Source organism: Tachysurus fulvidraco, chromosome 6 (assembly GCF_022655615.1).
Source record: "Tachysurus fulvidraco isolate hzauxx_2018 chromosome 6, HZAU_PFXX_2.0, whole genome shotgun sequence".
Classification (NCBI taxonomy): Eukaryota; Metazoa; Chordata; class Actinopteri; order Siluriformes; family Bagridae; genus Tachysurus; species Tachysurus fulvidraco.
In genome coordinates, this window is record NC_062523.1 from 24,548,332 (window position 1) to 24,562,687 (window position 14,356).

The following is a 14,356-nucleotide window of genomic DNA, read 5'->3' on the forward strand; positions in this document are numbered from 1 at the left end:
GGTGATCTTTTCCAGTCATATTGGTCGGGAGCGTCTCCTTCAGGGAAATACTTATGAGAGTGATCCAAAAATTGTGATTGACGCCGCCACTTAACTGTCATAATCAATCGGAGCAAACAAAGTTTTATTTCCAGTTTATTTTAATCATCCTAAATTTATACTTGCATCATTACAACCTTTTTTAACATATAAGAATAAAAAAATAAAAAATAAATAATAATAATAATAAAAAAAGTTTCTGGAAATCATCTCGCGACCCCCCCCGCCCCACACCCCGTGACCCCCCGGGGGGTCGCGACCCCCATTTTGGGAACTGCTGCACTACGCCACCGTGCCCCCGTTATGAAATTACTGAATTTGAATTCTAAACTTTGTAAAGGTATCCCTCAGGGTTTAATCCTCAGTCTATTAACGTTTATCGCAGATACAATTAGTATCTAGTTGACAAAAATTCAGGGAGAATGTATTAAATAGTCCCTCGTTGCAATTACTTTGATCCAGGTCAGTGCTGTAAATAAGATAAATAAAATCTTGTCCAAAACATTAACATGTTTTCTGAGAAATTTCTGAGGGATTCAACTGTTTAATGGACAATATTTAATTTCTGAGTCCCGTAACTGTAGTAAGCAGGTTACCATGGATACAGCTTATTTTATGATAACACAAAATACAGTAATAATCTAACCTGAGCATGGATTCAGCACTGCCCTTGTCATTTAAGCAACAAGCTTCTTTTTAATTCTAACTCTTGAATACAGTGAACAGTATAAGTAACAAGCCTGTAAACTGCACACACTGATTGCAACTTAGCCAGAAACAAAGCAATATTTTTATTTTTTTAAGACACAGATGAGAGTCTGCGTTTGGTTCATTTGTGTCTGTGGCAGCTGTCACCGGCTGTGACACTGAGAATCAGGGGCTTTATTTGTTTGTTCCAGCCAGGATGATGAGGTGATGATCGTTATCATCAATTACTGGGGGCAGGAAGGAGCTCATTAGCTCCATGGGGACTTAGCGTCGCACACAGTGACGGCCTCGGCCTTGTAGCTCCACTGCAGCATGCATGCACCGCAGTGACAGAGAGACAGTACTGGGAGGGGCTCAGTGGGAGGAGTTTATCAAGCTAACGTTAGCAACAATACACAAGCACACTCTCCTATGACATCATACCACACACTAAAATGAGGAGGGGTTTGTAAGGTAAAATAAGATCTGAACAAATCATAAACACTCACACACACACACACACACACACACACACACACACACACACACACACACACGCAGACATGGTTGTGATGTCGGATCTGACGTAATCATTTCACATCTCAATAGGAGACACACAACAGTAAATTTTCCTGCGACACATTGCCCAGGCTATGTAAATACTTGTCAGCAATCTGTCATAGTCACAAACTCTCGCTCTCTCTCTCTCTCTCTCTCTCTCTCTCTCTCTCTCTCTCTCTCTCTCTCTGTCTCTCTCTCTTGCTCTCTCACTCTCTATCTCTCATTCTGTTATTGCAACAGCCTCATCCAATTTTTGATTTGCAGCCATAATAATTCCATTTCACCAGGAAAAGCATCCTTCTTGTCCTTCTGTTACACACACACACACACACACACACACACACACACACACACACACACACACACACACACACACACACACACACACACACACACACACACAGAGTGAATTTTCACTTCAGTACAGAGTGTAATCAAAATCAAAGGACTTGATATATATTACATATGTGTGTTTGCACATATTAAAATGTTATAAATTGTATAAATCAAGTGCAAAGTCAACGTTCATCATAAACTGTATGAACTTTTACTGGAAGTATATGATATAACAAAACAAACAGTATTCGCTTAGTGTATGTCAGGGTAGAAGTAAGAAACATCATTAAAAACAGATCAGGCTTCAGGAATATAACATTGGAAAGGATTATGGCACTTGAAATATTGTAGCTTTACCAAATACCCCAGGGACAAGACCTAGCATCATAAGCACTCTCCTGAACAGACACATCATGACTCGAATTTCAGCCATCTCTAATCTCCGTTCTTTCCTCAACAATTTACAGGAAGGCTTTCTTCACCGGTCTAAAGCCAAGGTTAAGATTTCTTATATAAAGCAAAGCAACAAGCTTAAGGTGTGACTTTCCTGACGTCCTTCCTCCGCCATCAAGGCCGATCCGTTTGTCTGAGATGACTCAAAGTTTCCATCATAGCTCTGACTGGATTACCCACAGTGCTGCTCATCCATAAAAAACGGCAGCATCCACAACACAAGCAGCCTGAACACTTTTATTTTATAACAACAACGAGTCATGGCTTTTATCAGAAGTGTGTCAGACTTACACTACAATCATTTGAAGGAAGTTTAGTTCTTATTATATTATGTCAGTAGAATTAAAATGGTGGATTTAACCAGTTCCTCTAATAAAGTTAATTCAGTGCTATATATATATATATATTGCATAATTAAGATGAAATCTCAGCACTACATATTAATAAAGGAAAGATTACTAAACAGAATTTATTGAATAGGGATATGTAGACTGGACACCCTAGATTTCAGTTCAACATTCAAAAGTAAATATAAATGGATTAAAAGTATGATGTGTAGAAAACAATGGATCAGTTTTAAATTGCTGTGATGTAAGTGAAATAAAACAGTTGCAAAAAGAAGAAGAAGAAGAAGAAGAAGAAGAAGAAGAAGAAGAAGAAGAAGAAGAAGAAGAAGAAGAAGAACTTCAAGGAGAATTGATTTACTCTCCTGAAGCAGCACAGTGTCGTGTTTGATTTCTTGCATAAAAAGAGTCAGATACTTTGGTTTGAATGAATTCTGTAACCCTGAGCTTCATAAGCTACACAATCTTTATTTCATTTTATATTTATTTCAGCTGAAAGCAACCTTGAGCAACTTCTCCACAAGCTGAAAACACACACACATATATCCTTTAAATTTCCTAAAAGATTTAAATGCATATAGTTGTGTGTGTGTGTGTGTGTGTGTGTGTGTGTGTGTGTGTGTGTGTGTGTGTGTGTGTGTGTGTGTGTGTGTGTGTGTGTGTGTGTGTGTGTGTGTTTGTGTTTGTGTGTGTGTGTGCATATGTTTATGGATGTACATGCGTGTGTGTCCAGACATTTTCATAGCTATGTTTATAAAATAATTGTACCCATATTATTTTTAGTGTGTGTGTGTGTGTGTGTGTGTGTGTGTGTGTGTGTGTGTGTGTGCATATGTATGTTCATGTACATTTGTGTGTGTACATATGCATGTTCATGTACAGTATATGTGTGTGTGTGTGCATGTGTGTATGTGTGTGTGTGTGTGTGTGTGTGTGTGTCTAGAAGCTCACCGCTCTCTGTTGAATTTGAGCGAGTGAAGTATTGCTGGACGTCTCTGCCGAAGGTTCCAGAGGTGCAGAGTATCGTCTGCACAGGCTGTGACCAAGGCTCCCTGCACGCGCACACACACACACACACACACACACACACACACACAGGAAAGTACATTATCACACTGCCAGAAATTCTTCTACAGATAGTTACCAATGAATTAACGCCATGAACGCATTTCTTAGTTATATCCCATTTCAGCCAGTTACATTTATAATCTAAAGGGAATACTTTAATAAATAGGTCCATCATTAAAAGCTAATAAAGGCCAATTAGCATCATGCCATTATCATACTGACAGTGAGTCCCATTAAAGATTCAGGTTATCTATTCTCGTATATTGAAGTTGGATTAGCGTGCATCGCCTCGGGACCTAATCTCCTGTCTTTAAGCTACATGAATCTTGTTAATGGTCAATTAAGTGGAAGCATGTGGCTGAAATAAGGCTCGCAGTCAGCAATCGACAGCTGGGGGTCACGGTGGGCCGACCTCTGAACGGCCATCTTGAGATGAGACGTTATGTCAGTTTAGAAGTTTAGAAGTGAGATCTACTCCTCGGTGCCACTTACAGTACGCCTGGCAAGAAAGAGAGTAAAGCATCCAGATCTGTCATGGTTTTACAGCCTTATGTAATCAGTACAGCATTTGGTTTGGCTTCAAGACGCTGTGACTGTAAATTCACCAAATTTCTAAAGATAGCATCTAGACAGAAAAACACACATTTGTTTACTCTTTAGCCTGTAGTTTCGACTTCATGTATAATCATCTATCTAAATCAGTAACTAAATGCAGAGTGAAGCGTTAGACAAGTCGCCGATTGCTTTTTACACAAATCGATGAGAATACTGTACACCTGCTCCGTTCTTAGGAAAGAACACCGTACTAAAGAGAAGGGTAGAAATTGGCTAGGAATGTCTGCAGGAAATGATATCTTTTGTGTCCTATTTTATAGTATTTTGGTAAGTTATGATGAACTTCAATTCAAAGAAATCTACAGGATGTATTGAGGATGATTACGCTTTTACATGGGATCTGTATGACTGCTGTTTCACATGCATTTCATACATATTTCATGACCTTTATGCAGAAAGAAAAACGGAGGCAGTAAAAATAAAAGCAATGGGCACTGAGATGTTTCAGTTTGACTCTACAACAATCGTCTGTAAACAAAAGTCCAGTAAAGGCATTGCTTTCTTTCTGTCAATTAGGGTGATGCAGCCGATCACGGACGTATTCTAGTCAAGTAAACGAGGCATTCAGCTGCTCTATGACATTCAAAAGACTGTCTATAAATGTTAGCCCTCAACACTCAACTCCGGAATTAGTAGCTGTCTTACTAGTGTAGAAATCAGTCATGATTAAATTAGGAGGCAATCATAAAAGAAAGCTGCATAAATATCAACGTTTCGTTTAAATTGTGCTCAAACCTACACGTTGTTCGGGATGTCTGTGAGGAGATGGAGGACAAAACAATATTTTGTGAAGCCAAAATGGTGTCTGACATTTATATTTAATTTACATATTTACATAAGGTTTTTATTATTCACACATGAATTCATAAGACTAAGGTTAGCTCTTGATTAGTTCATGATTATTACATACATCATCTCACTGTAAGTTAATATTTAAGTCGGTATTAATTCACGTATTAGTGCAGGATTATTTATGTACTGTTGATGTGAAGTGACACGTTAAAGGAAAGTTTTTACGGACTGTGCAAAAGTTTCAAAGCGATATTTCCTGGTATCGTAAAGTTGGGTATTTCATGAGGTAATGATATCATGGTATTGATTTTAAAGGTTTATAAACTGTTTATTCATAGTATAATAATTATTCATTAGTATGTGTAAATAAAATTGTGTAAAATCTGTATTGAGTCAGAGTTGTTTCTTTCATATTATTTAACCTATGTTTTGTTAAGGAACGTATGGTAATCCTCAAAGTGAGTGAATCCGATAATCTGAGTTTGATTGTTTATGTCTCCATCCATACACTGAGAGGTGTACAGTATAGCTTTTCCTCATTCTAGTAAAATCACTGGCTGAGAAAATTTTTCCCTGTTTCTCAGGGGTTTAAATTAAAGCGATGTGGCCTCGATCACGCTGGTGAATGGATACATGCAGGCAAAAGCCATATTTCAATGTATTAACTTATTTGTGGTTGACATACATGCAAATAAAAAATTTCACCGTGTGTCTCAAGGCTGCAACACAATGCATATGTATGAAAGAAAACTTTTTGCACGTTACCCTGTACATTGTATTTAAACTATGTGCTTAGGCTTTTAAGCCAGTTGTATAAGTTTTTTCCCCCCACAGAACAAAAAGAAGTCTGGCTGTGCATAACAATGAGAGCAAACAGCTTAACAAATCAGGAGCCTGAACTGTTAATCATACATAGTGGAAAAAAAGCCCAGTGCTGGCTGGTTTTCATTGCATTTCATTTACCCTGTCCATTTTCCATATTCACCATGTAAAATGATCTGTCACGCTTTATATAATGCTTCCTGTCTCTCGTTTTTATCTGTGGCGCTCTACAAGCCAGGTGACCATCACCTGAGTTTCCATGGTGATGGTGTTTACAGTACATAAACATGTTTACCATTGCTGAACCGCAGGGACAATAGAAAGAAATAGAGAGAAATAGCGAGATGAGGACTTTTGATCTCGACTGAGAATAAATCACTTTTTTTTTTGGTGGGATTGTATCTCTGTACAGCACAGCAGCACTCACATCGCTGGCTGTGTAAATATGAGAGGTTTGTGTATGAGCTCTGAGGTCTGTCTGCCACCAAGCAGCTTCATAACCAACAGTTCCATCCCTCTCATCCAAAATACAAGCCAGCAGTGTGTGTTTGTGCACTAATGTCATCCCATAACACAATTATGATTCGCATGCATCCTCCCTTGTGCCACTGTAATGTTTCATTATGAAATGACTCTCTCTCTCTCTCTCTCTCTCTCTCTCTCTCTCTCTCTCTCTCTCACACACACACACACACACACACACACACACACACACACACACACACACACACACACACACACACAGCACTGAAAATCAATCCCAAATCTTCTTGGGAAATGGTCAGCGCGCGTGTGTGTGTGTGTGTGTGTGTGTGTGTGTGTGTGTGTGTGTGTGTGTGTGTGTGTGTGTGTGTGTGTGTGTGTGTGTGTGTGTGTGTGTGTGTGTGTGAGATCGACTCTCAGCCAATCAGTGCATCTTAAGGAATGCGTGTCAATCATCTCTATGTGCGTTCAAGCATACTCATTGTTTCTCGTTTGTTTTATAAAGCAGCGAAGCATGAGAAGTGAAATAAAATGAGGAGAAAGACAGAGAGAGAGAGACCGAAAGCCTTTGATCTGTTCCTTTTGACAGCACAGCAACAAAACACTGCTGACTGACTGCCTGCATGGCAACCTGAGGCCAAACCAATACTCTCTACTCACTGTACCTTCTCGTCATCTCATTTTCAGCTGTTCCGCCCCTTCACCTTCACGTGGTTGTGTACTGTATGTCTATATCTTAAGCTTCCTGAGGTTTGTTTTGTTCTGTTTTGCTGGGTTGCAATCGCACCCATTTTTCACCTCTTAATAGCTAGTTAAAACATTAGCACAGTGAAGCAAACCACAGGGGTCAGTGAATGAACAGGATCATTTGGAATTAAAGGAAATGAGGGGGAAGTGTTGACGAGGAAGAATTTCAGTCAAATGTTACAGTCCGGGATGTGGCATTTATGGGCGAAATTCAAGGCATGTGTTTCAAAACACTGTTTAAAGGCGTCGTGTGTGAATGACATAAAGCCTGAATAACCCCGGGACTGTATGCTACCATACATTTGGAATAAGATAACAACATCTGTAAAAGTAATTATGCATGACTTACACAGGATGAATGATTTATCTAAGCTATAAATAATAGTCTCTTAGCAATATACTGTACACATGTTCAGCATACACCTCACATTAATACAAACATCATAATAAATGCTTGTTTTAGAGCTTGTGGTTGTGTTAATAGCCTTTATATGACTGTAGTCTTTATCTGTGCTAGGATGTCATTAAAAACCCCTGCAAGAGCTGCTTCTCTGACAGGTCTTTTAAAATGTCATCTATATTTTATCGTTCCGGTTTTTACACTCTTAAAGTACCTTGATTTCACTTTGGTTTGGGCAGAAAATGATAGAAAAGAAGTCGAAATGAAATGAAAGTAAAAAAAAAAAATAATAAAAAATACACCTTTCCTTTCAATAGAACAGACAGAAATCTTTAGCAACATGTAGGTATAGTATATTTCATTAGATGATTTTTTACTGGCCATTTTATAGCAGGTCAAATACAGTGCAGGTCGTAAAAATGGCTGACATGACGGATTGATTAACATTACAGACGTTCCAGGAGTAATTACATTCAGTACAGGGAAATGTACTGATTGAAGGCAAAGTAATGTCCTGATGTTAAGTTCGGAGCTTGTCCTCTAGGAGGGTGAAAGCTAACACATGCAAAATCTCATGTAAAAAAAAAAAAAAAGTCTCTGACATTAATCTACATCTTCTTGGTTGCATTTTGCTGCGAGAGCCATGGGTTACAAAGTGCTACAAGGATCTTACAAAGCATCAATGGAATCACAATGTTCAATGTTATAACTCAAGAGAAGGATACAAAACAACTTCCAAGACTGTTATCAATAAATGTAGAGAAAATATGGTACAACAGTGGCATTACCAAGAATAGCATGTCCCTCCAAAATTGATGAGAAGATAAAGAGATAAGTGGTTAGGAGGCTGCCAAGAGACCTACAACTACATTAAAAGAGCAGCTCTTTCTGGCAAGTACTGTACTAGTTGGTCCCTAAATGTGGCAACTATCTCCCATATACTTCAACTGTCTGGGCTTTGGGCCAGGGTGACAAGGTACAAGCCTTTTCTGAGGGATAAAAACCTCCAAGCCTGTCTAAACCCCCTGCTAAAACATATATCTAGTCTCCCAAAACCATGTGCCAAAATATTTTCTGGTCTGAGACTAAGATTGAATGTTTTGGCCATTAATCGAGGTTTTTGTGAAGGTTCCAGTCGAGTCAAGTACCAGTCATTTTTGGCACTGAACCATCTGGCTTCTGCTAAAAAGCTGAAGATGAGAAGAAGAAGAGGACTTTCATCTTTCAGCATGACATAGACCCAAAGTTCAGTACACTTCCAAATCAAGAAAAGAATGAAGAGCAAAAAAAAAAAAAAGGTAATGTTTTGAATAGCCCGATCCCGGGCCTGAATCCTATAGCGCTGGGATGAAGAGGGCTGTGTACAGAAGATGCCTTCTCGATTTAACAGATCTCAAACATTTTTGCAAAGAAAAGTGGGAAAATATTTCCGAATCAGAATTTTTTACAAACTGAGACTCTTAACCAAACTGACTGATTGTTGTAATGAAATAAAAGGGTGAAGACATTGGTAGGAAGGAATCAGTGTTAGGTCTGTAATGAACTCAGAAATGACCCTGACCTATTAGTTCCTCAGGAGCTCTGGGGTGCTTAATTCCACTACAAACTGTTGTACAAATTACATTATTTACATTTATATTATTTACTGTCCAGTGACACTCAAATAAGGATGCGGTTCCCTTCTGAGTCTGGTTCCTCTTCTATACTTCTGTAAAGCTTCTTTTAGAAAATGTGAAATTGTTAAACATTTTACACACGTAAATTGAATTTAATACTTCAACTAAGCAATAATTCATGGGTGAACATACTTATGCAAATGGGTAGGTTGTTTATTTTTTTCTCTGAAATGTGTCAACTCTGTGGCATCACTGATTATAATTTTTACATTAAGGTGGAAATGTTCTGATATGATTTATCTTTGTTTCATGTTTTGCGTCCCAACAAAACCTGCTGTTTTAACAGGGATGTTATATCCAATGCACTTTCTGTAAGAAGTCAGAAGTTTGACATCTCTGAAAAGTTCTAGTGTTTACTGTTAGGTGCTGACTGGACTAAACTTTCCAACATGAGCAAACAAACACCAACGGTTAATTAAGTGGAAAATTTGATCCCAGACAGATGTGGCACCAGTGGAGTCAAGCTGCTCATTTCCAAGTGACAGAACATGCTGCTGATGAAACTTGTGAGAGTAAATAATGAGTGAGTACATTATCTCTCCAAGACTGAGCAGACCTGTGGCTCTTGACCTGATCCTGTTTGCCAGCAGTAATGAGTCTGCATTTAGAGTCAGCATCGAGACACTCACACACACTCACACACTCACGCACACTCACACAGACTCACACTCACTCACGCACACTCACTCACGCACACAACCACTCACTCACGCACACTCACTCACGCACACTCACTCACGCACACTCACTCACGCACACTCACTCACGCACACAAACGCACACTCACTCACGCACACTCACTCACACACACTCACTCACGTACACTCACTCACGCACACTCACTCACGCACACTCACTCACGCACACAAACGCACACTCACTCACACACACTCACTCACGCACGCACACAAATGCACACTCACTCACTCACACTCACTCACGCACACAAAAGCACACTCACTCACACACACTCACTCACGCACGCACACTCACTCACGCACGCACACTCACTCACGCACACTCACGCACACACACACACACACACGCACACACACTCACACACACACACTCACGCACACTCACGCACGCACACTCATGCACGCACACTCACTCACGCACACTCACTCACGCACACTCACTCACGCACACAAACGCATACTCACCCACACACACTCACTCACGCACGCACACTCACTCACCCACACACACTCACTCACGCACGCACACTCACTCACGCACGCACACTCACTCACGCACACTCACTCACTCACGCACGCACACAAACGCACACTCACTCACTCACGCACACTCACTCACGCATACTCACTCATGCACACAAACGCACACTCACTCACACACACTCACTCACGCACGCACACTCACGCACGCACACTCACTCACGCACACTCACGCACGCACACAAACTCACACTCACTCACTCACGCACACTCACTCACGCACACAAACGCACACTCACTCACGCACGCACACTCACTCACGCACACTCACTCACACACACAAATGCATACTCACTCACACACACTCACTCACGCACGCACACTCACTCAGCAACACTCACTCACGCACACTCACTCACGCACACAAACGCATACTCACTCACGCACACTCACTCACGCACACTCACTCACGCACACAAATGCTCACTCATGCACGCACACTCACTCACGCACACTCACTCACACACACTCACGCACGCACACTCACTCACGCACACTCACTCACGCACACTCACTCACTCACGCACGCACCCTCACTCACGCACACTCACGCACGCACACTCACGCACGCACACTCACGCACGCACACTCACGCACGCACACTCACGCACGCACACTCACTCACGCACGCACACTCACTCACGCACGCACACTCACTCACGCACACTCACGCACACTCACTCACGCACGCACACTCACTCACTAACGCACGCACACTCACTCACGCACACTCACTCACGCACGCACACTCACTCACGCACACTCACTCACGCACGCACACTCACGCACGCACACTCTCTCACGCACACTCACTCACGCACACTCACTCACGCACACAAACGCTCACTCATGCACGCACACTCACTCACGCACACTCACTCACACACACTCACTCACGCACGCACGCACACTCACGCACGCACACTCACTCACGCACACTCACTCACGCACACTCACTCACGCACACTCACTCACGCACGCACACTCACTCACGCACACTCACGCACACACACACACACGCACGCACACACACTCACGCACACACACTCACGCACACTCACGCACGCACACTCATGCACGCACACTCACTCACGCACACTCACTCACGCACACTCACTCACGCACACAAACGCATACTCACCCACACACACTCACTCACGCACGCACACTCACTCACCCACACACACTCACTCACGCACGCACACTCACTCACGCACGCACACTCACTCACGCACACTCACTCACTCACGCACGCACACAAACGCACACTCACTCACTCACGCACACTCACTCACGCACACAAACGCATACTCACCCACACACACTCACTCACGCACGCACACTCACTCACCCACACACACTCACTCACGCACGCACACTCACTCACGCACGCACACTCACTCACGCACACTCACTCACTCACGCACGCACACAAACGCACACTCACTCACTCACGCACACTCACTCACGCATACTCACTCATGCACACAAACGCACACTCACTCACACACACTCACTCACGCACGCACACTCACGCACGCACACTCACTCACGCACACTCACGCACGCACACAAACTCACACTCACTCACTCACGCACACTCACTCACGCACACAAACGCACACTCACTCACGCACGCACACTCACTCACGCACACTCACTCACGCACACAAACGCATACTCACTCACACACACTCACTCACGCACGCACACTCACTCAGCAACACTCACTCACGCACACTCACTCACGCACACAAACGCATACTCACTCACGCACACTCACTCACGCACACTCACTCACGCACACAAATGCTCACTCATGCACGCACACTCACTCACGCACACTCACTCACACACACTCACGCACGCACACTCACTCACGCACACTCACTCACGCACACTCACTCACTCACGCACGCACACTCACTCACGCACGCACACTCACGCACGCACACTCACGCACGCACACTCACTCACGCACGCACACTCACTCACGCACGCACACTCACTCATGCACACAAACGCATACTCACTCACACACACTCACTCACGCACGCACACTCACTCAGCAACACTCACTCACGCACACTCACTCACGCACACAAACGCATACTCACTCACGCACACTCACTCACGCACACTCACTCACGCACACAAATGCTCACTCACGCACGCACACTCACTCACGCACACTCACTCACTCACGCACGCACACTCACTCACGCACACTCACGCACGCACACTCACGCACGCACACTCACGCACGCACACTCACTCACGCACGCACACTCACTCACGCACGCACACTCACTCACGCACACTCACGCACACTCACTCACGCACGCACACTCACTCACTCACGCACGCACACTCACTCACGCACACTCACTCACGCACGCACACTCACTCACGCACACTCACTCACGCACGCACACTCACACACACACACTCTCTCACGCACACTCACTCACGCACACTCACTCACGCACACAAACGCTCACTCATGCACGCACACTCACTCACGCACACTCACTCACACACACTCACTCACGCACGCACGCACACTCACGCACGCACACTCACTCACGCACACTCACGCACGCACACTCACTCACGCACACTCACTCACGCACGCACACTCACTCACGCACACTCACGCACACACACACACGCACGCACACACACTCACGCACACACACTCACGCACACTCACGCACGCACACTCATGCACGCACACTCACTCACGCACACTCACTCACGCACACTCACTCACGCACACAAACGCATACTCACCCACACACACTCACTCACGCACGCACACTCACTCACCCACACACACTCACTCACGCACGCACACTCACTCACGCACGCACACTCACTCACGCACACTCACTCACTCACACTCACTCACTCACGCACACTCACTCACGCACACAAACGCATACTCACCCACACACACTCACTCACGCACGCACACTCACTCACCCACACACACTCACTCACGCACGCACACTCACTCACGCACGCACACTCACTCACGCACACTCACTCACTCACGCACGCACACAAACGCACACTCACTCACTCACGCACACTCACTCACGCATACTCACTCATGCACACAAACGCACACTCACTCACACACACTCACTCACGCACGCACACTCACGCACGCACACTCACTCACGCACACTCACGCACGCACACAAACTCACACTCACTCACTCACGCACACTCACTCACGCACACAAACGCACACTCACTCACGCACGCACACTCACTCACGCACACTCACTCACGCACACAAACGCATACTCACTCACACACACTCACTCACGCACGCACACTCACTCAGCAACACTCACTCACGCACACTCACTCACGCACACAAACGCATACTCACTCACGCACACTCACTCACGCACACTCACTCACGCACACAAATGCTCACTCATGCACGCACACTCACTCACGCACACTCACTCACACACACTCACGCACGCACACTCACTCACGCACACTCACTCACGCACACTCACTCACTCACGCACGCACACTCACTCACGCACGCACACTCACGCACGCACACTCACGCACGCACACTCACACACGCACACTCACTCACTCACGCACGCACACTCACTCACGCACACTCACTCACGCACGCACACTCACTCACGCACACTCACGCACGCACACTCTCTCACGCACACTCACTCACGCACACTCACTCACGCACACAAACGCTCACTCATGCACGCACACTCACTCACGCACACTCACTCACACACACTCACTCACGCACGCACGCACACTCACGCACGCACACTCACTCACGCACACTCACGCACGCACACTCACTCACGCACACTCACTCACGCACACTCACTCACGCACACTCACTCACGCACACTCACTCACGCACACTCACTCACGCACACTCACTCACGCAAACTCACTCACGCAAACTCACTCACGCACACTCACTCACGCACACACTCAGGCACACACTCAGGCACACACTCAGGCACACACACTCACGCACACACACTCACACACACACACTCACGCACACACACTCACACACACACACAC

The 14,356-nt window shown here is 44.6% G+C and overlaps 1 protein-coding gene across 11 annotated transcripts in view; it reads right to left on the bottom strand.

Moving 5' to 3' along the window:
• The window catches only part of stxbp5l (syntaxin binding protein 5L), a 138,481-nt gene that overhangs the window by 77,332 nt on the left and 46,793 nt on the right, over nucleotides 1-14,356 (bottom strand). For all 11 annotated transcript variants that reach the window (XM_047815247.1, XM_047815245.1, XM_047815244.1 and 8 more), the window contains exon 4: nucleotides 3,372-3,472. In XM_047815247.1, the coding sequence (XP_047671203.1) occupies nucleotides 3,372-3,472 (101 nt within the window). The remainder of the gene's footprint in view (nucleotides 1-3,371; nucleotides 3,473-14,356) is intronic.